Here is a 24,844-nt window from a genome sequence, read left to right on the forward strand (position 1 = left end):
CTCTGCAAATCCAAAATTTAATTTTGATCTTACTTTTTTCTACAGAGTAAAGAAGATGGTTACAGCAGTGAAAGCTTTGGGATGATAAACACAGTGGAGGGGGGAGGGGTGGAATGTGGCATGGGCTGGGGACTCTTTGTATACACAAGATGGTCCACATAGCAACAGGTGACTCATTGAATATGTATGATGTCACTCATTCTTGATCAGCATAGTAATAGCTTTACGACCTTCAACTAAGAAATTATTTCTTGAACGTAAATTATACTGTACATTATATACTAGATATAATTGTCACTTCTCCCTATCAAAAACACAACATGCTCTTTTAAGTTTTTTTTTTTTCATATTTATTTAGGCTGTTCAGAATTGAGACTGCCCTGTGTGCCTATATTGGGTGAGGGTTGTAAGAGTGGTGACCTTATACTGTGCATTGCCCAAATTACATGCCTGTCGTTCATTTCTATGTAAGGCACCTGCTGAATCATGCCAGATGAGCGATGACGTCCAGGGCTGGTTTCTTTCTTGGCACTTGCACTTCCGGCTCTGAACCCTGCCACCCAGCGGAACACAGTCGCACGACTTGGAGCAGATAGGTACACCTTCTTTCCACAGGAACCACGTGGTACACCTTTGACCTTCCATGCTGAAATCGTACACCTCCATTTGGCAGCAGCTTAATTGTTCACAACTCCGACTACACTGTCACATGGCGCTGTGTGCAGTTAGGAGAATGAAACTCTGTCGGCACACGGTCCAAGATCACTGCTCTTACACATCACCCTCAAATTGGTTCTTGGTTGTGGCATATAGCCACATGCAGCACAGTCTCAATCAGTTCTGAATATCCCAAGTAATAAAAATTCTCTGAACATGTAATATAAATGAACGTGCAAAAATGCCTAAGACATTAAACACAACTGACTTAACCTACTCATTAAAGCATACAACAATTGGAACTTGGCCCATCAATAATGGACATGATTGTAAATGAAGTGTTCTTATTTTCAGAAATTGCATCAGACTCACTGAAAAACAGAGTATTCGAAGTTTCTTTGGCTGACTTGCAGAATGATAATGATGCTGAAAGATCGTTCCGGAAGTTTCGTTTGATTGCAGAAGATGTACAGGGCCGCAATGTTCTTACTAACTTCCATGGTATGAACTTGACCACTGACAAGTTGAGAAGCATGGTTAAGAAGTGGCAGGTAAGTTTAAATTGTACAAATGTAATATTCTTGGCTCTGTTTTATAGAACTTGTTACTTTTTCTCCGAGTTATTGGTAATAAATCAGCACAGAAACCCATTCTTTTGTTTATATGATTTTGTTGAAGAATAAGGGTCAGTCAGAGCAAGACAGGTCCTCTATATCTCAACGTGTAGATGCTGCAGCTCCACGAAACTCCTGCCACTAGAAGGTAGTTGTGTTGTTTCCCGGTAGATGGCAGTTGTGTTGCAGGCTTGTGTGAAGCAGTGTGACTTTGACGCATGTGAGTTGCAGGGACTTGGAATCATGGAGGCCAGCAAGGAAGAGTGGTGAGCAGTCGTGCCCTACTGTACACTGTCCTGTTGGATGAAGTCATTATTTGAGACGGTGACATATGGTTCAGTACGTGGATTATCCTGCAGTGACATTCTTCCTTCATGAAACCTCAGACTCCACGCCTTCACCTGCCACAGGGATAAACAATGTTCCCCATAAACTGCCATAATTCGATGATGAATGTACCGTGTACTAGAGCCTTCCGCCACCAGGAAACGCACAACCACTCAGTGCTCTCCCTTACTGGCCTCCATTATATGCCGGATGGCAAGTCCCTGCACGTCTGCACTTCAACAGCTCACACTTGCCTAACTAACTAACTCCTAGCCTTCTTAAACCCGAAGGTTCATGGCTGTGCAACACAGGCCTTCCAACTGTCCCTATCTTGAGAAAGATCTATATACTCTTTTCCATCCCTACCGATTTCCTTTAGATCCATCTCAACGTTGTCCCTCCATCTTCGTCTTGGCCTTCCTACAGGTCTCTTACCATCAGGTTTCCCAACAAGAATCCTGTAAACTTCTCTTTCCTCTCCCATTCATGCCACATGGCCTGCCCACCTAAGTCTTCTTGATTTAATCATTCTAATAATATCTGGACATGAATACAAATTATGTAGTTCTAAATTATGTAACCATCTCCACTCACCTGTCTCCTCATCCCTTTTAGGTCTGAATATTTTCCTAAGGATCTTATTTTCAAATACTCTCAATTTATGTTCCTCTTTCAATGTAAGGGACCAAGTTTCACGTCCATATAATACTACAGGCAAAATTACTGTTTTGTATATTTTAACTTTTAGTTTCTTAGATATTAAATGAGAAGACAAAAGTTTATGAAGAGAGAAGTAACATGCATTTCCCAAATTAAGCCTACTTTTTATTTCCTCTTTAATATAATTTTCATTTGTTAATATTACTCCTAAGTATTTGTTATATATGCCGGATGGCAAGTCCCTGCACGTCTGCACTTCAATAGCTCACACTTGCCTAACTAACTAACTAACTCCTAGCCTTCTTAAACCCGAAGGTTCATGGCTGTGCAACACAGGCCTTCCAACTGTCCCTATCTTGAGAAAGATCTATATACTCTTTTCCATCCCTACCGATTTCCTTTAGATCCATCTCAACGTTGTCCCTCCATCTTCGTCTTGGCCTTCCTACAGGTCTCTTACCATCAGGTTTCCCAACAAGAATCCTGTAAACTTCTCTTTCCTCTCCCATTCATGCCACATGGCCTGCCCACCTAAGTCTTCTTGATTTAATCATTCTAATAATATCTGGACATGAATACAAATTATGTAGTTCTAAATTATGTAACCATCTCCACTCACCTGTCTCCTCATCCCTTTTAGGTCCGAATATTTTCCTAAGGATCTTATTTTCAAATACTCTCAATTTATGTTCCTCTTTCAATGTAAGGGACCAAGTTTCACGTCCATATAATACTACAGGCAAAATTACTGTTTTGTATATTTTAACTTTTAGTTTCTTAGATATTAAATGAGAAGACAAAAGTTTATGAAGAGAGAAGTAACATGCATTTCCCGAATTAAGCCTACTTTTTATTTCCTCTTTAATATAATTTTCATTTGTTAATATTACTCCTAAGTATTTGAATTTGGAAACTGGTTCAAACGAGTTATCAATAATTAGATTTTGATTATTACCTTACACTTGGTTTCGGCCTGTAAGCATATATTTAGTTTTCTCTTTGTTAACTTCCAAACCTATCTCTTTAGCAGTTTTGAAAAATATTTTAGCATTATTCTTAATTGTATTCACATCATCCCCCAGTAAGTCTACATTATCTGCATATGCTAACAACTGAGTCACACCATTTAATTTTAGTCCTTCTTTAGTTTCTTTTACCTTCCTAACAGCATATTCTAAGGCAAAATTAAAGAGCAATGGAGATAATGCATCTCCTTGTTTTAACCCATCATGAATTGTAAATTTGTCAGACATATTAATACCACACAAATTTTACTTTCTGTTTCACGGGTGCATATTTTTATCATACTAACACTTGCCTACCAGGCGAAAACAGAACCCTCATCCAATAGCAGGAGTTTCACGGAGCTGCTGCATCTACACGTTGAGATATAAAAGGTGTCCTGTTTTCTGCTGACTGACCCTAATATGATAATATGATCAGTCCGTGCTGACCAAGACTTGAGCCAATTGGTGGTGAATTATCAATTATGCACAAAATATGCAACACTGAAGTTTTCCCAAGTTTCCAGCAATAAATGTTGCTTAAAGCCTTAAGTGCCAATTTGGGACACTATCCTGGCTCAGTATTTTCACTGGGTCATATTGTCTCAGGATATGGCATACCCTGTTATTGAAATTTCTTTCGGAATCAATAAATATTTTTCCAGTGATGCTTCGGGCATTTGAATCATGCGGTAACACAAAATGTGGCCTGGTTTTTAGCTTGCTCATGGTGCAAGTGAGGAATGCTTGTTGATCGACTATCAAGTAGCTGAGCTTTGATATTTAAACATTCAGTGAGAAAGGAATTGTTTACTGAAATAAATATAACGAGGCAGGGAGGGTAAAGTTTAAATATTCGTAGAGAAACATTTTCTTTTGTGCGAACCTCTTCCAATTACTTGGAAACATACATAACAGAGAATGGATTTATGTGTAGTAAAGTTATTTTCACCAAATATGGACTTAAAATTGTAAAAATTTAACTTTTTCATAACATAAGATGCTACACAAGCTACATAAAATACAGTCTCAACATAGTAACTATTACCGTGACTGTCTTGAAGAGAAACCAGAAGCGAATCCCGTACGTGTGCCACAAAACCGTTGCTTCTGGCACTGCTGTCGGGTGGGCAACTAGTAGTGAGGGTGGGGTTAGCAATGGGCTGCTTGATTTGGGGCTTCCTTTCAACGTTTCCAAAATAACCTGGAGTCGATGCTTGAGCCTTCATTATCTATTGTTGATAACCAGTGGCGTAGCGTTATAGTATGCCTGGCGTTCCCAGATTTAAAATTTCAAAAATGCTTAAATGCTGTGATTATAAAGTAAAACATGACTAATTTCATATATGTTTGACCTTCATGGCATTATAATGGCTATTTTTCGCGATCCGCTTGCAACGCTCCACTCTCAACACTCGTTGTAGCATCTCTTTTCAATGCCTTTCCCGGCCGGACGCCGAGCAGGTTCGGCGTACAGGACTCCTATATTCCTTGCTGCCTTTATGGAGGGAAAGCTTCCATTTCTACAGCACGCGCGTAAATAGGCTCTCTTATGCCGGCGTACGAGAGGTCTACTGTGATTGGTTCATGTGACCCTTCCTGCCTTCTGAAGCAGACCACAGCGGCAGAATTCCTACCCGGTTCTTCTCCTCTTCGCGCTCATGCAACCCGTGCTATGTGATGCTACAATAAGCAATATTGACTGACGTAACTTTACCAATCTCAAGTATACTGCTTCTTAATGGCCACTGCATTGTATGATTTATCGCACGAACAGCGATGTGTATTAGAAACTAAAAGATCAACACAGTTTTTGTCAAATAAGTTGGTGAAGTCCTCGTGATAGAAATTCAACCTGTGGCTGCTCTACCACTTAACCCGCAAAACTATTATTTTCTTATTGTATTTTTTCGTTATTATCTAACTACTTAATATTGTGTGAATGGAAATGTTTAGCATTCATTTGAGAACTCTTAACATCGAATGGTCTCTGGAGAAAATTATTTTAAAATGTTTATCAGCATTCTCAAGATGTAATAAACAGTGGTCTGAATGACTAATCGGCACTGTTACGTCAGTAGAGTGTACGATATTTGGATCATCCACTCTGCTTTTCACAGTGCACCAAGACGACAGAGGTCCCTGGTTCGAATCCCGGCATGAGCACGGGTGTTCTTTGTCAGTGTCCCTTCGTCAATATCATCACTCATATTCATATTCGCAATTAACCAAAAGTGGTAGAAAAGCGAAGTAAAATAAACCAAATCAATCAGTAGTTGGATCGCCCACAACAATGACGTCTACTGTTGTGCAGAGGCGCTTGTGATACAGGTAGCTTTTTAATGACTTGCGTCATGCAGAAAGATATAAAAAAAGGTATAGGACACCAGAGTTCAAAACATCTGTGGCATAGTGAGGCATCTAATTTTCTAGCTAAAACATGCAATGATGATGTTTTATTGAATACCCAGCTCACTTCAGGCAAATAATACCTATGGCGACTAATACCATAAGTAAATTATTAAGCAAGAAAGGGCCGACTCTTCCTTTGGACTTGACGTTCCCACCCGAAATGTCCATGCTACGCCACTGTTGATAACAATTGTGAATAAACAGGAATTTCAAGTGTTTTACAACAGCAAACAGTTGCGAGATGTAAAATTGAACAAAGCATTATTGTTAGGATGACAGAAAACTTCGAGGGTATGAAAGAGGTGGTAACCTTTCGTTTAACATCCGCTTTGGCCGTTGTCAGTTATTTGCAAGAAATTCACCCAACTCTCTTGTAGTCTGTGGTTATTACAAGCATAAAATCAGTGTTTTTCGTTCTGACATTTTGGGAGAACACATGCTTCCTTCAACAGACATTTATGTTTAATTTCATTAAAGATACAGTTATAACATTGGTTAAAAATTTTTAACAAAAAAGAATCAGTTATACAATGAATGTTGTCAATGTTACATTGTTGTAATGTAGCAACATAACTGCAGTCTGTTTTATTTTTATTTCAGATAAAAAAATAATTTTTATTTCAGATAAAAATTTTCATGGCATTTTTTAAAAAAAATATGAATCCCATCAGGCAATTCAAAATCATCATTGCTTTCACAGTTTTTTGATGTTTTCCATTACATTAAATTTTAGGGATGGTGGCTTACTCCACTTGTGAAAAAGAAAACTCCATAGTGGGTCTGTTACCATTTTCATTATTTAATTTATTCCAGTGTTCTTGTGCAATGAAGAGGGGCATTCATATTCCGTTTTTGATGAAAAAACGAAATTTGAAAAAACACATTGTAGTGTTAATTTTTCATGTTTTTGAAAGGTGTGAGATGCATTTTGTGACCATATTTTGCCACAAAATAATGCGAAATGAACTGCAAAAAGCGAAATTAACTCTTAAACACGAAATTCAGGGTTTATTCACCGACGCGACACCTTCTGAAGTCTGAATTATCCTGAGAGTTATGCAATTCCCGGAAAATTGATTAATTCTGCTGTTAATATTGGAGAAACAAAAATTTACTCCTTTACACAGAAATAAACTTCATACTCGGATAACTACATAAATGTGCTATTAGAAGTGAAATGTTAATTCTGTGGAATAAGTGTAGTTTTTAAATCAAATTTAGGATTATATTCACAATTTTAAAACCAATGTGTCTTTTTATATACCACTTTTCATCCATTTTTTCACCGCTATAACACCGATATTTTATTTTATTTACCGCTTTTGAACCCGAACTTGACTCAGTTTTTGTACCGGACTTTTGCTTTTTTATTTACCAAAAATATGTGCCTCTAGCAATGAACGAAGCTTCCCAGACATTCAAATTATGTTTCCCGTCACTCTTTTTAAAACCCGTCCCTTTTTAATCATATGCTTCTCCTCAATGATGTGAGCTGACAAACCTGTTCTTGGGTTTAAATTTATAATGTCCAAATTGTGTTCGTGTCATCTTATTTCCATTTTCCTTGCTGTTTGTCCTACATAATCCTTTGAACATGAACAACTTACTTACGTGAAATTTAGAAAATTTCGCACTTCTGCGTTGCACAATTTAATGGTTAAATCCTATTAATTTTGAAGATCCACTGTCTTCATTCACAAAAGGGTACGACGTTTGAAGCGGAGATGGTACCGCGTCACTGCATTGTTTGTTTCCTGGTGGCGATAGTTGCGATTTCTCCCCGTTCAGCGACGCTGGCGCGTCCACCCTGCTTTGAGTCTGCTTCCTGTTGCCAGTTGGTGGTTGGGGGGCTGGGCTGTGCTGCTCGGCAAGGTGCCGTTCCTGTTACCTGCGTGGCTGGAAGGGGGTGGGGGGGGGTCAAGTATGTGCACCGCATCTTTTCTTTTTCAGGTCTGGGATCTTTCTGAGGACAGGGTGCCAAGTCTGGTGTGCCTGTCCATTGTCCAGGTTCAGTGCTGGTTTCTGTTGGATGATAGCATGGGTTTCTTTGACACTGTTTTCTATGACAGCCGGTTGGGTGAAGTACGGATGTGGAGGAGATGGTGTGGTTAGTGGAGTGAAGGTGTTGAGAGAGGCCTGATTTTGGTGTGTCATTTTTGGCATCTTTCACGTGTTCGTTGATCCTTTCATGGTTCTGCCAATGTAGGTGTTGTGGCATTGGCGTGTGGTCTTGTACACACCAGGGGATGCAAGTTTGGATAGGCAGTATCTCTTGAAGTTGGGTGCTCAGTGTAACCGTTGTTTAGTCCTATTTCAGTTACGCTTGCTATTTCATCATGGAGGTCATCTTCTGTGCAGCTGTGTGTGAAGTCTCTTCGGTAAAAGTTCATCCATACTTCAGCTTTCTGGAAAAAAAGCGACGCTATATAACAAAAATGAAAACAAAATTTAAAAAATCAGAAATATAGTTGAGAGGATTGATGACTTAGCAGGCGATATCAACGAACAATTGTAACCAAAAATTGGTGGATTTGTTGCATTTTTGCTCACAATAAATGTTAGTACCAACGTTTGTGGGGTAGATCTGTTAGCGGTGTACATTCTTGGGGATGCGATTGCCATCTCCATGTGACAGAAGAACGACTTGAATGATTCCTTTGCGTGACACAAGAAGATACAATATTTTGAATCCACGACTTTGCGACACTAGCATTTCTGCCGTCATATGCGACACTGTATGGAAAATATATTTCATGACAGTTGCGACACCGTCATCTGCGACACAAAGTGTCAGTCAAGGTCAAGATGGCGGCCAGTATGGTCTACGCGTAGTTGGAGCTCCGCAATTTCTCCCGAATTTAGCCTGGCTCATTGAGATATTTATATCTAGAACTTTATATATTCCACTTGCCGGCAACTTGCAACTATTTGCATAAGCGTCGTGAAGTGTTGTGATACCAGGAATTGAATAATCAAAGATTACAATGTCGAAGCCATCTATCAATACAGTTTCAACTCGGGTAGACGGTGTGGAGTCGATGCTACGGGACTTCGAGAGCCGCCTGCAAGAGATCGTCGAGCAGCAGCCAGCCCCTAACAGCGTGGTCAGCAGCGCCGTTACACCGTTGCAAGATCTCTGCGCTTCCTTCAAGAAATTCAAGGAGGAGGTTGAAGACACGTTCAAAGTTGTGAAGTCCGACCTGCAGATTTTAAGGAAGGAAGCGGCAGAAAATGCCATCAGAATCGACGACCTTGAAATGTACTCTCGGAGAAACTGCCTCCTCCTGCATGGAATTCCTGAAAGATCAAACGAAAATACAGACTCCCTGGTACTTGACGTTCTCCACCGGAATCTAAACCTACAACACATCACCCTGGAGCACATCGAAAGATCTCACCGCCTTGGTCCTCAAAGAAGAACCGCCGCCGATGCCGTCCGTGAAGGAAGGAGGCCTATCATCTTTCGTCTGACCAGCTACCGCACCAGGGACGAAGTTTGGAGGTGGAAGAAATCTCTGAAAGGGACGAAGCTGCTCATTACCGAATCCCTGACGTCCGTGCGACAAGATGTGTTGCGGAGGGCAAAAGACCGCCATGGCCAACGGAATGTGTGGACCCAAGATGGAAGAATTATCATCCTCTTACCGACTGGCCGAAAAGTATCCGTCACAACACTAGCGGCACTTGACAACATGAAATAAATGCGGGATGAAAAGTAAATTTGCAATAAGGATTCATGAGTGTATGTTTAAATAATGCAATTGTGTGTGTGTTGTGTGTTATGTGTTTTTATTGTGTACAAGCGCGTGAAACTATTTTTTCTTTGCATATCAATTTTTCTTCCTTGTGCATACGTTCCGTCCATTTGAGTGTCTTTAAATTTAAATCTAATGGAAGTGTGTTATTTCTGTGTTCACTGCACCTGCCTTTCATCAACGCTACTTTTATGGTAAGTCAAATCTTTTTTAAACTAATTATATATGTAATCTCGTTTAAAATGAGTGCTTTCCATCCATTTATCAGCACTTTTAAAAACCGTAAGAAATATTATGGCTGATAGAGACGATTTGTGTACTGTAAATTCGGCAACGCCGACGTCAAACTTTTTCAACCAACTTTGCAACATTTGTACCTCTCCAACAAACAGCAACAATGGCCTTTCCTACTCAACTGCAGCGCTACAAACGGAAACGGTTTATCCATATTCTGGGCCGCAGCTGAATCTTGCACCCGGCAGCTTTAACGCAATTCATATCAACGCGCAAAGTATTCTCGCTCATTTCCTAGAAGTAGAAAATATAATTCAAATAAACAAAGACGTACATGCCTTACTGGTCTCGGAAACATGGTTGAAGGAGAGTCTTTCGGACGATCTGGTGCATCTTCCGGGATTTCGTTTATTTAGGAAAGACAGAATCGGAAAGAGGGGAGGGGGAGTGGCAATTTATTTGCGCGAGGACGTCCCTGCCAAAATTCTCTCAAAGTCGCCCGATGCCTATGAAGGTTTCGTCGGAATATATAATCCTCGAAATCAGTATCTGTCAACAAAAACTCCTCCTGGCGGTAGTCTATCGTCCACCTTGCACTCGCCTTGATAACTTCGAGAACGACGTTGCAAACTTTCTACCAAAATATTCACACACGATCGTTCTGGGAGATATGAATACCGACCTATGTAGCAAAACAGAAAAGGTTATAGAATTCCGTGATACGTTCTCTGCTTTAAATCTTTCCATTTGCCATTTAAATCCAACCCACCACACGGCCACTTCCGACTCGTGGCTTGACGTCATCTTGGTTTCTGACGAAAATCGTGTAACGTGCCATGGCCAAATACCAGTGCCTGGAATTTCCTACCACGATTTAATTTACGTGTCCTATTATCTTCGCATTCCTAAATACAAAGCAAAACAAGTTTCATATAGAGACCTCAAAAACATTAACGAAGCCCGCCTAAATCAAGACGCTGCCCTTGTACCATGGCATTTAATCAGTACGTTACCTACAGTGGATGAGCAAGTCTTATTGTTAAATACCTTTATCCTCCAATTGTACAATAAACATGCTCCAGTCAGGAAGAAGCGTGTTTCGCGTCCCCCTGCTCCCTGGCTGACGGACGAGTTGCACCGGCTTATGGCGATGCGTGACAAAGCGTACACCAAATATAGGAAGGCGATCAAGGTCGGTGATTATAACACATCCATCTTTGAAAATTACAGAATTCTGAGGAACCGTTACACCCAGGAAGTACGAAAATCAAAGCGTCGATTCGCGTCTGAACTACTAACATACGAAAGCAAACCTGACGTCCTCTGGAAAAAATTGAAAATACTGGGAGTTGGGAAACTGAGAAACCACGAATCCGTGAATAAATTTCCACCGGAAGTATTGAACGATCACTTTTGTGATCTTCCGATCGTCGATGATAATGTGAAACACGAAACAATTCGTAACATTGAAACACGCCCCACAACTGCTCCAAAATTTTGTTTTTCTTATTTTTCGCCGGAACAGGTCAGAAAATCGTTACAGAAGATAAAGTCATCGGCCGTAGGAGTAGATGAAATTTCTATCCTCATGACTAAAAAAATTCTCTACCACGTACTTGCTCCTATCACTCATATTTTTAATTTTTCTTTAATTACCGGCGCATTTCCCTCGTCTTGGAAACTCGCCCTGGTATGCCCTATACCTAAAACAAACAACATAATAAACGTCAACGATTACCGACCAATCAGCATCCTCCCAGCCTTGTCTAAAGCCCTAGAGCATCTCGTTAGCGATCAAACCCGGGACTTTCTAACGCGAAATAATTTAATAGATCCTCTTCAGTCTGGCTTTCGAAGTAACCACAGCACTTGCACGGCTCTTGTCAATGTAACCGATGACATGAGGCTAGCCATGGACAATAAACAACTTACGATTCTGGTACTTCTAGACTTTACAAAAGCTTTTCAGACAATTGATCATGAAATTCTACTAGCTAAATTATCATCGATTTTCAATTTTTCCGACTCCACGGTTAATTGGTTCTGCTCCTATCTACAAGAACGTCGACAATGTGTCGTTGACCTATATGGAAAATCGTCGTGGAAAAACATTCCATGTGGTGTCCCTCAAGGCACCGTACTCGGCCCCCTCTTATTTGCTCTGTATATAAACGACCTCCCGACGGTGCTTAACGGCTGTAAATACCATATCTATGCCGACGATTTTCAGTTATATTTCTCTTTCCCCCCGCAAGAAATACTGCATGCAATAGAAATTGTGAACAATGACCTTAAACAAATAAGTACTTGGTCTGCACACCATGGCTTACATCTAAACCCGACTAAAACCCAGTGTATTCTTGTAGGTTCCCCTAGAATTTTGAGCAAAATAGATAAATCTAGCCTCCCTAGACTCAACGTAAATGATATTCATCTGCCCTTCTCCACTACTGTTAAGAATCTGGGTGTGATACTCAACCAACATCTCACCTGGGCAGAGCAAGTTAACTCTGTATCTAGAAGAGCTTTCGGTGCATTGCATTCACTCTATCGGCTCAAAAACTTCCTCCCTGAACGCATAAAAATTAAACTGGTCCAGTCTCTTGTATTTCCCATTGTTGACTATTGCGACATTGCTTTCTTGGATGTCAATCACGAGCAAGCTAAACGACTGCAGCGAATTCAAAATGCCTGCATTCGTTTCGTTTTCGATCTAAAATATTCAGAGCATTTGACATCGTACTTTGCGAAGGTCGAGTGGCTTAAATTAAGCGATAAACGTAATTTTCATAAGTTAATTTTACTGTACAAAATCCTCCAAATAAAAGAACCGCAATATCTTTATAACCGATTTCAACATCTTTCCGACTTTCACAGCCGCAACACCAGATCGCGCGAAAGGTCTCTCCTCTCCATTCCACTCTACAAATCCAACTTTTATGCACATTCTTTTACTGTTAACTCAGCAGGCCTTTGGAACAAGTTGCCACCTGAAATTCATGTCTCTTCCTCAATTGTGACGTTCAAAAAATTGTTAAAGTTACACATATTATACAATGAAAATTAAATGTTTGATTTCCCTAATAATATGGCGGGTGCAGAGAATGATAGAACGACGTAAGGCACAAAAATTATTTAGCGTAATAGTTAAGATGAATTATCGTCAAAGTATATCGTTTTGGACTGTGTTTTAAGTATGTGTAATATTGGACTGTGCTTAAGAAAGTGTAGTGTTATGTATATGCTTGTACGTGTGTAAGGGCAAAAATATGTATGTGTGTGTGTGAGTGTGTGCCCGTATCTATAGGTTAGATTACCTTTCTTATATGTAATTTCTCTTTGTATTTTTTATTTCTCTGTAATTTTTTATATATTTTTTTCTTCCTTTTTTTCAATATTTTAATTATTTCATATTCAATTTTTTTGTAAACATGGTCAAGTGGAAGAAAAGGCTCCACAGCCTTAACTTCGCCATGTAAAAGAAGACGAAATAAATAAATAAATAAATAGCTTCCCGTCACACTTTATCCAGGCTTAGGACTGGCAGCATCATTGAAGCTGGTGTGTTTTTGAAAACCTTTATTAGTTTTCCTTCACACTGGCATCATGGAAGCTGGGTGTTTAAAAGCTGGATGTATTTATCCTTTGTCAATGACGGATTTTTTAGATCCCTTGTCATTATAGGAGCAGACTGCAATCCCTTGTCAACGTAGAAATGTAGAATGCGTCGTTTCTCTTGTAGTTGAACCAACATCTTATTATTTTCATTCTAATTTCTGAACGTACGCCATTCTCCTCAAAAAGCGCTTAAGATCTCTATGCATTTCATAATCGGTAAACGCTCTTTGTATTCTCTAATCTAATATAATGTACTGACGTCATCTACGTTTCCCTTTAAGATTCAAGGCCTTTCTCTCACATAAGTAGTCGTTGTACACAGCTCCTAATCTTAAAGTTTTCACTAATTGGTATACGTTAGGACTTGACTTTTCCGTCAATACATTAACTGTATGGTTCTCATCCCTCGACTACATTGTTAGTCCTGTGCCGCTTTTGGGAGCAGTTCCACATGGAAATGTCGAAAACAGAGTTGTTCAACGAAATAATCGAAAAATTTTCTCAATATGTCGTGGTTTGGCGCATCTTCCATCACACATTAACATTGGTTAAAGTGATAATTACAACCATTGATCTGAGCCTCGGATAATACTTTCTTCAGAGACGCTATTGCTGCTGCAGGTACGCAAATGTCGCTAATTCTGGTAAACTAATTAGAAATCGTAGGGGAAAATCCAAGCAGTGTCGCTTATGACTGGAAGAAACCAGTTTTTGCCTTAGTGTCGCAAATGACGGTGTCGGAAATGTCGGAACTCCCAATATTTTTACGGAAGTGGAGGCAATTTTGCAATGGAACAGTCTTCCTTTATCTTGTAACTTTACATATATAAAGTTACAATTTGTCATTTCCCAACTTCTCAGGAATACTTGTCCAATAATATGTCATGAATTTGGAAACAGGTTTCAAGACTTGAAAGAGTGCGAAGGGCAATTATCTTGTTCACTGTTTCTCTCCCTTATCTTTTGATGCTGCGTGCACAAGTGCCAACCTTCAAATGGAGCTTATTTAATTACAATGCGCCTCTTATAGAAAGGAAAATATCACTGCATTGGATGTTCCTAGCAGTATCCTCGAATAAGCAATTTTATTGCAGAAAGTTTATTAATTGTGGTTGCACTTGCCTTGCTGAAAAGTTGTTCTCCATTATAAAGATTAATAAAACAGCCCAACAATCAAGAATGACTGACAAAAATTTGCTGTCTGAATTAAGAGTTTACAGGGTGGCTACCCACCGGTAATTCCGAGAATTATGCGTGAATTATTGGCTCTGGGAATTATGCGTGAATTTTTCTCCGTAGACGTGGAAAATTGTGACACGACACCAGTGTCACAAGCCATCTTTAAGGGAAATAAATACCTGCTGTGACACCCATGTAACACCTGCTTTAACATGATGACTGCCACAATAGAAACATTTTTTTCCCTGCCACCAAAATGTTTTATTACAAGAATATAATAAAAATGTAATTTTTGTTTATTTTATGTGCATGAGTCATATGCAGCTCATGCGACGTTAGAATCAGTTATTACGCTGTATGCCACGTGAGTTATATTTGACCCAGCATATGTATTGTTTTTTTTTAAGCATTATTGTTTTTTTCTCAGTGTTGTTATTTTTTGTGGGGTTTGAGTCTTTTGTTGTTTGTAACATTACTCTGGATATACTATTGTATCGATATCATTTGAGGAGCTGGCCAGCAATAATTCAAGACTAACTGCAAAATTTGAAAATCGTTCGCGAGTGAAAAATGGTTTTTATTTACTTGTCAGATGAGTGAAATATATATATAAAAGAACAGGGTGTTGACCAGTCAAGAATATGAAGAAAAAGCTCAAGAATTTTTGGTATTTTTTAACAGCATAGTGAACTTACATTGTTATATACTGTACTAGGATTTGATAAAATTGAATATTTGGAAATCTAAAATTTTATTAAGTTGATTTGTTCACTTTGTTTCTTAAGAATTACATTCTTGTATATGTGAAGTTTTGTAAAAATATTCAATATTGTGGCCATTCCCCATCCATGATGAAGTTTGAAGCATTAATTTTTATGTGCATTAAATTAAAGCATGTCTAAATCACTTGTTAATGTACAGTTTCGGTTTTCCTCTTAACCGGACTTTTTCATTAAATAAAATAGATATTTTCGGGGAAGGGGGATTAAATAAATATTAAGAAAATGGGAAAAAGGTCAAAAAAAAGTGAAGAATTTTGGGTTTGCTACTTTGGTAGACACCCTGAAGAAGTTCATTTGCTCCATGCTATTTAAATTGTTTGTTTTAATTGTAAAAATAACAGCATCAGTAAATAAGATTTTCGTGAACCATCTGCAAAATTTTATCCACGAGGCCACTCTTCACGTAACATGTATGTTGTGGCATGGTAGCACATGAGCTGCTGGTGCACAACGAGCCTCCCAAGGTGAAGAGATGTGTGAGTTAATTATGCTTCATGACGCTCCAGGCATAAAACTTATGTGAGTTAAATACAACTCGTGTGGCAGCTAATGTGTTAAAAATACATCACATTCGAATTTGTGAAGTCCGAGGTAAAAAATTCTGATTATATCCCTCTATTGTCCTTGCTTTCCAATAAAATTATGAGACATCTCTCCATGAAATAGCATATTCACATAATTCATCATGTAATTACTAACATATTTTAATTATTTTTTCTTCATATTTTACACAATTGTTCATTTTTTTTATTCCTAGACACTAATAGATGCCCACGTTGATGTGAAGACCACTGATGGCTATCTGCTACGAATCTTCTGCATTGGTTTCACCAGAAGGCACCAGATGTCTCAAAAGAAGACATGTTATGCCCAGCATACACAGGTATGGAAGCAACATACACTTTTTATTACCTTATTGATAGGGATGTAAGGTTTTCATCTTAACGATAACACTGAAAAATTAAGGAAAGCAAATTGAAGTGTTTAAAATGTATTTTGGTAGGTAAAGAAGGCAAGTTTTTGGTGTTTTAGAATCGCAAATTATACTATTTTCAGAACAGCATCGAATTTTGCACTTTTAACACAAAAAACACTGTGAAATATGCAATATAAACTGGGAATAACATTTCTCCTGTTCAAAAAGAATGACCTGAAGCTCTTATTTTGTCTTTTGTAGACAGTGATAGTTAGATTCCAAAGATATTGTCACGCTACATTGATTGCAGTTCGGCACAGACATGACTGACAGTTTAACCTCGTCCTGAAATAGAATTCGCTTGAGGGGATCTTCCCAGAAGGGAAATTCGTAGGAAAGGGAAAATTTTCAGGGAGAAGCACCTGTTGTGTTTCGGCGGGATTTTTTGGCATTATGAGGAAAATGTGATGTGTACGATTGTATTCAAGGATTTTGATGTTATCATTCAATAAATATTTCATATTTAGTGGCTGATTAGATGAAATAGTTTGGTCATATCTCACAATGGTAAGCCATATTTTTTTGTCATTAAAACTAAAATTTATTTTAATTTTCCAGAATTTAAACAATGTGAAAATCTTGAGCATAGAAGGAACAGTAAAAATGCATGTAAAAATAACACAGATTTTAAATTAATAACACAGAATTTTGTTCCGAATTGCAGTAAAACATCACATCAAAATTTAGGGGGAAAATAAAATGAAAAATCACGTGTCTACTTATTGCATAAGATTGCAGGGTTTATAATAGACAGGGTGTCTGGAGTAGGACTGACAGTTTTTATGTGTGTGTGATTTTAATATGGTAAGGAGTAGTTAGAAACAATAACATACATTTTGAAGGCCAAGTTTAATTGGAAGAAGTTACAGCTCAGTATAGCTCCACAAGAACTCCATTTGTTCCACGGAGAATGTCGAGCCTGTATTCAATCTCCCTCCACATGTTCTGTAGCATGTGAGGGGTTTCAGAATCAAGAGCATTCCGAATACGGTCCTGCAGTTCTTTTGACCAGAATGCACCATGTCTTTGAGATACCCCCAAAGACTGAAGTCCATAGGGGTAACATTTGGAGAGCGGAGTGGAAATTGGCCCACCACAACAGGAAATTCCCTAGCTACTTCCTCACCCATCAGCTCCAATGTGGTGGGGTCCCATGCAGTTGTAATATCACTCTTGGTTGTAAATGATGTAATTGTACCTTTTGCTCATCGAAAAAGAATGGGTCTATGACTTCAGCATGCCACAAACCACACCAAACATTCAATTTTGAAGTGTCTTGGATATGCTCCAAATGCGTATGTGGCTTCTCTGAACCCCATATTCTAACATTGTGTCTGTTAACATGACCTGGCAAGTGGAAAGTTGCCTCATCTGAGAAATCAGTCCTTGATAGAAACACTGGGTCATTGTCAATCTTCTGCAGAATGTCAATGGCAAATGATTGTCTTTTCAGCTTGTAATCTGGCTTAATTTCGTGCAACAACTGCACCTTGTATGCCTACAGACAAGACCTTTTGTTCACAACTTCATCAACATTGGAAGTTGGATTTCCTAGCTGCCGCTTGCCTCCCATATTAACTTCCATTCACCGGGAATTCTGCGTTAATTATTGGCTCCGGGAATTGTGTGTATTCTGCTTGATTTTTCTCCAGAGACATGAAGAATTGCAACTTTTATTAATCCAAATGCCATTGAATTTATACATATTTATAAATGCATTGAGGCAAAATTTTCACAGTTTAGCTTTTATATTGGAGAAGGAAAAGAAAGTTGCATTAAAAATAAAACCGAATTCTCTCAATCCATTTACTTTGTTACTGTTCTTTCCAGAACAATATCTGACAGACGAAAGACAAGATATCTTGAAGATGATTAGATAAATTTTAGTCTGAAATTCTTATACAATTAACAATTTTCGTAGATTAGATTATAAACCATAACATTTGTGACTTGTGTTTGTAGATATATTTCAGTGGAAAGTGGGTTTTCTGTAAATAAGCAGGTTTTAATAGAAAACTTGAAAGAAGAGTCTGTTGTGGCTATTCGGCAAGTTTATGATGCAGCGAAAGTGGTAGGAGGAGTGTCAAATGTAGAAGTAAGCAAAGATATGATCCAGAGTGTTACAGGTGCACGTATTAGATACGACGAAGCATTGCAGAATTTGAGTAGGAAATGTGATCACAAAGACGACAAAAGGAAATAAATGATACGTAAAGCAAGTGAGATCCGTGCTTTACAAGCCAAACAACAAAAGATGCAAGAAGAAGCAAAGGCTATTTCAGAACAATTAAAAAAAACTTGAAGCTTCTGAGAAGTAAAGTTTCTTAATTTGCTGTATCAGACATTAAGTACATTTCTTGTTTTGTATTTCAGTCTCAGTAACTTATTATTCCTTTTTAAATCGGTACTAATAATTGTCACTTCATTTTTATGTGTTTTAAAAATTCCAATAATTTGTTTGTCTTAACTATTATTGTACGCATTGCAGATTAATTGATATTGTATCCATTTATAAACATGTATGAAAAGTGTGAAAATATTTCAATGTTCTATATCAGATATGTTAGAAATTGTTTCAGAGTTGTTTAAAGTTCTAGAAAACTGGTCATCTTTGTTCTTAATTACATGCAAAGAAGTGTAATTTTATTTTATTATTGAACTATTTTTGTTATTTGCATCAGAAAACAACAGTAATAAAGAAGGTGAGGATGGTATGGCTATGAGGGGAAATGGAGGAGACCATAGTAAAATTATAGTAGTCCTTTACTGTGCATTCAGTACTCTGGAAAAAATATGAGGATTCTGGAAAACTCAGGGAAATCTCAGGGAAAATGGATTTGGAGTTTGCGTGGGAACCCTGTAAAACAGAATTCTCTCAATCCATTTACTTTGTTACTGTTCTTTCCAGAACAATATCTGACAGACGGAAGACAAGATATCTTGAAGATGATTAGATAAATTTTAGTCTGAAATTCTTATACAATTAACGATTTTCGTAGATTAGAATATAAACCGTAACATTTGTGACTTGTGTTTGTAGATATATTTCAAGTCTGAGTGTGTGAAGTGGCAAATGTAAACTCCACACTTTAAATTAAATATTTTAAATATATATACCGTGTAATTTAATTGAATTAGATTTTTGGATGCATTGGAATCAGACACACCCTTTATATTATTAATATATTTGTGTGTGGGTGTTGAGATGCGGTAAGTTGAAATAGAAAGAAACATGTGCTTGTAGCCTTGAATTTTTGGAAAATTCGCCTTAAAAAGCGGGAATTATACTTGAATTTTATCATAGCCTTAGAGTAGTTACCCTGTTTGTTTTACTAGCACAACACTTTTTATCTGCATACCACCATACATTTACATTGTGCTTTTTCTTGTACTGATGCCATTTTCAGCGACACTATCGTCACCACCACAAGTGGTACATGTATTAAAATTTGCTGAACCAAACTGAAATGTAATAACTATTTAAAAACTGTCAATTACAATCCGAAGATCCTGTATATGTATCAGCACCATGCAGTAGCAATTATTGGGTTGTTTCTTCTAAACTACACATGATATTTCAGTTTGCCTTCTTTTGTTCCTTTGTGTACACATTAGGGTATGACATATTCAAATCACAAAACAATATACACAGCCCGACAATTATGTAATTATATAGTCCCACGTGTGCATTCTATCTGTGAAGTAACACGTTCATGATGGAGTTTGGTCTATAATCCAGGCATGAACTTGCGATGGGCATGCTGCGAATTATGCCGCCATTTCGTGAAGGAGGTGCAAGGGTGTCGTCACTAAATAGCTATGGAGCAGTGAGTGACCAAGTTTCATGAAATACATTCTGAAAACTGCTTGCGGATATAACCATTTCTTGAATTTTATTGTTTTGGAGGAAAAAACAGAGCATTTTCACTAAGGTTTTTGTACGAACCGACAAATTGCAGGATAGATGTTGCTAAATTTACCAAGAGGGAAGAAAATGCGGCTCGAAAAATCAAAGGTGGAGACAATTTTGTAGTTTTTACAATGAAAAGGCATTATTCATAATGTATTTGTTCCAGAAGATGAAACTAATTGGCTGTTGCTATTGTAGTGCTCTGAATGATTATGAAAGAGAACCAACTCTCTCCGAGCTCAGTTTCCTGAGATGAGCAGTTGATTCCTGCTCCACGATAATGCAGGGAGCAGGGTTTGTCTGGGTATTCCTGGTCCAAGAATAGTGGTAGTTTTGTAATGCTTCCCTGCAACTTGGTCCATCCAGCATTCATAGGGCAGACCCTAGAAGTGATTTTTAGGTTTTCCCCCCATAAGATAGCAACACTGCTTTCCTTATACATTGTTATTTTTTACTCCCAAGAAGTATTTGCCTATTTTCTACAAGGCTTTGCGTGGTTGTAGAAATATATTACTGCTACATACTACATTTTTGCGTTTACTTTGATCTATTGTGGTGGTCACAGGTGTGTGCCGAATACAAGTTTCTGTGTAAAATTTAGTTTCTTCTTAAACTTTCATTATTGGGAGGTAAAATGTGTAGATTTCATGAATTGGATGAAATTTTTACACAAGGAATCGAAAAACTGGTCACACGATTCAAAAAGTGCTTGAAGTATGGTGACTATATCGAAAAAAGTTAAATGTTCTTAAAGTTTTGTCCAGTATTTTTTTTCTTTTTAATGTGTTTTTTTTATTTTTTATAACTTACTTTCTGATTTACCTGTAGTACATATGTACGTTTTTCTATAAATTGTTTATTTTTATTTCTTTTAAGTCGTCATCATTATCCTTCACAGTTTCCTGCCTCTGGCTGGGTCGGCATAGAAGTCAAGCCTCTCCATTTTTTCCTGGTCTTCCACCACTCCTCTCTTTCCAACAACATCTTGGTCTCCCCCTTGGCCTTAGACCCACTCCTTGTGCATTGTAAGCTCTTACTGGCAGTCTTTCTGCATCCACCCTCTTCATGTGTCCAAACTACCTCATCTGTGCCTGATCTATCCTGTCCTGAAGCTTCACCACACCCACTGTCTGTCGGATCTCCTCATTCCTTATTCTATCCCCTCTAGTCTTCCCCAATATACTCCTTAAAATTTTATGTCCACTGCCTGCATCTTTATCTCTGTTATTGTCCAAGTCTCTGCTCCGTACATAATTATTGGCACATAGTATGTGTTATGTATTACCTTCTTGCATTTCATAGGTACATCCCAGTACATCTCTTCTTCCATTTCTCCCAATTATGCTTCCTAGATATTTGAAGTTCTCCACTACCTTCAATCTCCGTGTCTATCTTTATTCTTGGTTCATTTCTGGCTCTGTTCCTTGTTGTTATTAGCACCTTGCTCTTTTCTGCACTGAATTTCATTCCTGTTCTGATTACCTCATTCCAACTATCAAGCTGTTTGTACTTAAGTCATCAGCGAACAACAGGGGCTTCATCTCTTCCTCTCCTATCTTCTACCCACCTCTTGGTTAATTAAAAAAAATCTGATTTAAATTAATCCACCTTAACAACTATGAAAATTATTTGCAGATAAAATGTTTTTCATGGCAACTATGATTTATGTTGAGATTTTTTTCTCCTTCAAGGTGAAAGCCATCAGGAAGAGGATGGTGGATATGATTACGCGGGAAGTGTCCTCCAGCGACTTGAAGGAGCTTGTAAGCAAGCTTCTTCCAGATTCCATAGCCAAGGAGATCGAGAAGGCCTGCTATGTAATTTATCCACTGCATGATGTCTATATTCGCAAGGTAAAGTTCTTACCTCTACTGTAAGAGAGAGGATTAAGAATTAAAGTAGTTTATATAAATAATGACAAACACAAATGAAACTATTTTCACTTGGTCGACCATATTTGGTAAGTCAGGAATTGTAGTGATCAGAATTTCAGGCAACTAGTGCTTAAAGCTTTAAATCATTTTCATATTAAGAATGAAATTAAACAGATTGTCTTTACATTTCTTGCAAATACACACACACACATTGTTGTGTTACACTTCGTGTGTCACTTTACAAATTCAAGGGTGAGAATGGTCAATAAAAGTAGTAAATTCATTTTCTTCATCTTGGTCTGTAATTTGTCAGTCTACAGTCGATTTCTAATATTGCCATCACTGCTGATGTCGAGAAGTCACAAGCATTATCAGAACATGCTGCCATCTAGCATCTGGCATTTCAACTGATTTCCAAATAAATAACTCACTTTGGCTCTGATGAAATGAAAAATGTGTACTGTCGTGTGTATGTAGACAAAAATGGCAAGAGGGATCCCACTCAGTGGCGTGCCCAGGATTTTTGAAAGGTGATGGGGTTACATATACTTTTTTGTAATCAGCCTTCATTTTGCTATTTGGTCTAGCAATTAATTTGTGTGGTTGTTACGCACACATTGAAGCTGTAGTTCAAACACAAAATACATAAATACCTTAAGAAAAATATTGTCCATCGCGAGCCACCACTTTCGCCCATCTGTCAGGCAAGGTATGGATTCTGTGGCGAAAGAAGTCCTCATCCTTTGAAGCGATCCAGTCAAGAGACCCATTTTTCGATATCTTCTGAAGAAGTGAACCGCTGTCCAATCAAATCGTTATTCATGCAATCGAACAAGTAGTAGTCCGAAGGAGCAACGTGTGGTGAATACTTCGGGTGGGGTAAAACTTCCCATCCCACATTTTCTAAATAGGTTTTGACCGGTTTTGCGACATGTGGGCGAGCGTTATCATTAGAGCCCGGAAGTTTGGCAAAATGCCTCTTTTTATCTGCTGCATATATTGATAAAATTTTTCCGGATATACGTTTCTCATGTTGTTTCGAATGTTTTAGAAGCCTTTTCATTTTGCCTATTTGGGACCCCACTACCTATTTTTAATTATAATGCCTTTTTTTGCCTTTTTCAATTAAATTTGACCATTTTTAAAAAAAAAATGTGTATATAAATTATTTTTCTCCCAAAAAACGTTGTTGGAATTTATTTTTCTTTCGTTTATTATGTGAATAATTTTCGCCTTATTTAAGTAATATTGAACTCATGCATGTTTCAACATTGCTGAAGGAGAAAAGTGTGAGAAAAATGTATTTCATGCTCAGTTAGGATATTGCCTTTCGGTTAACATTTCCTTGTGTATGATTGACTGCTGAAGTGGACAGGTTGATTTCGAACACAAAGAAGATATTTCTGAAATCTCCCTCTCGAACCCGAAATAAGGAAGTTGCATCTGAGCTTAGTTTACCTCCGCAACCAGTCTTGACCAGATGGGGAACCTGGATATCAGCAGCTATATATTATGCTAACAACCTTGAAAAAATCATTGAGGTGATAGATGCTCTTCCAGAAAATCAAGCGGCTGCAATTCGTGAAGTGAAAAAAACTCCTGTGCTATTCAAGTTTATTTTTGCACATTATGGTGCATTCCCATAGACAATTACAGAACTTAAAAAAAAACACCTTGTAGTATCCATGAAAATGTACGAGGAATCTATGCAGCAGATGATGGAAGTAGTGCCAGGAGAAAAGGGGTCAGCTGTTGCGGAAAAGTGCAAGCGGGTAGTGAGTGTAAATGAGGACTTGAAACAATTGAAAACAATTTGTGATATTCTAAAAGGTGAAAATGCTGTTACCGTAATGCGTCCAGCTACATTAGCTTGTTTTATGTATGCTCCAATAACTTCTGTCGAAGTAGAAGAAAATAAATGCCTGAACTTCCGGGCTCTAGTTATCATGTTGAAAAATAAGTTTATCATGTCTGTTCTCCTATTCTGCTCGTTTCCTGGCCAGAGCTTGCTTCAAACGCATTAATTGTCGTCGATAACGTTCTCCATTAATAGTTTCACCTGGTTGCAGCAGCTCATAGTACACCACACCTTTCATATCCCACCATATGCACAGCATAACCTTTGCACAGTGAATATCTCGTTTCGGTTGTGATGGACCTGGTTCACCTGGCTTCACCCAGGCCTTTTTTCATTTCAGGTTCTCGTAATGGATCCACTTCTCATCGCCAGTAACAATGCGATGCAAAAACCCCTTTCTTTTCTGTCTTTGCAGCAGCAATTCGCAAATGGTTTTTCGTCTTTCAACGTCTTGGTCTTTCAATTCATGTGGAACCCAATGTGACATCTTTTGAATCATTCCTATGGCTTTGAGGCGTTTGGAAACTGTTGTTTGATCAACGCCTAATGCTTCTGCAAGTTCTTCGTGCGTTTGACACGAATCCTGATCGAGCAATGTTCTCAATTCTTCGTCTTCAAATTTTTTTGGCTGTCCAGGTTGCTCTTGGTCTTCCAGGCCGAAATCACCACTTCTAAACCGTGAAAACCACTTCTGACACGTTCGCTCAGCTAGCGCATGGTCACCATACACTTCCACCAAAATACGATGACTTTCGGTAGCACTTTTCTGCATGTTAAAGTAATGAAGCAGAACACCCCACAAAAACACTTTATCTGGCACGAACTGCGCCATGTTCAGTTCACTACAAAAGGCTGTTGTTGACGCGTCAATCAACTGCCCTATACTACGAACAATGCACGCTGACAGGAGTTTTCAACGCATATGTGGATACACGGAACTGTGGGACGATACGCTCGTTACGCCATCTCTTGTCCAGGCGCACG

General features: G+C 38.3%; 1 protein-coding gene across 1 annotated transcript in view; it reads left to right on the forward strand.

Annotated features, from left to right (window-relative positions):
• Window positions 1-24,844, forward strand: part of RpS3A (ribosomal protein S3A) — a 42,024-nt gene that overhangs the window by 12,728 nt on the left and 4,452 nt on the right. Inside the window, exons 3-5 of the mRNA XM_083138621.1 lie at window positions 1,012-1,208; window positions 16,000-16,125; window positions 21,820-21,981. Coding sequence (XP_082994747.1) covers window positions 1,012-1,208; window positions 16,000-16,125; window positions 21,820-21,981 — 485 coding nt within the window. The remainder of the gene's footprint in view (window positions 1-1,011; window positions 1,209-15,999; window positions 16,126-21,819; window positions 21,982-24,844) is intronic.

Source organism: Lepisma saccharinum, chromosome 17, assembly GCF_977018435.1.
Source record: "Lepisma saccharinum chromosome 17, izLepSacc3.1, whole genome shotgun sequence".
In the NCBI taxonomy this organism is placed as follows: Eukaryota; Metazoa; Arthropoda; class Insecta; order Zygentoma; family Lepismatidae; genus Lepisma; species Lepisma saccharinum.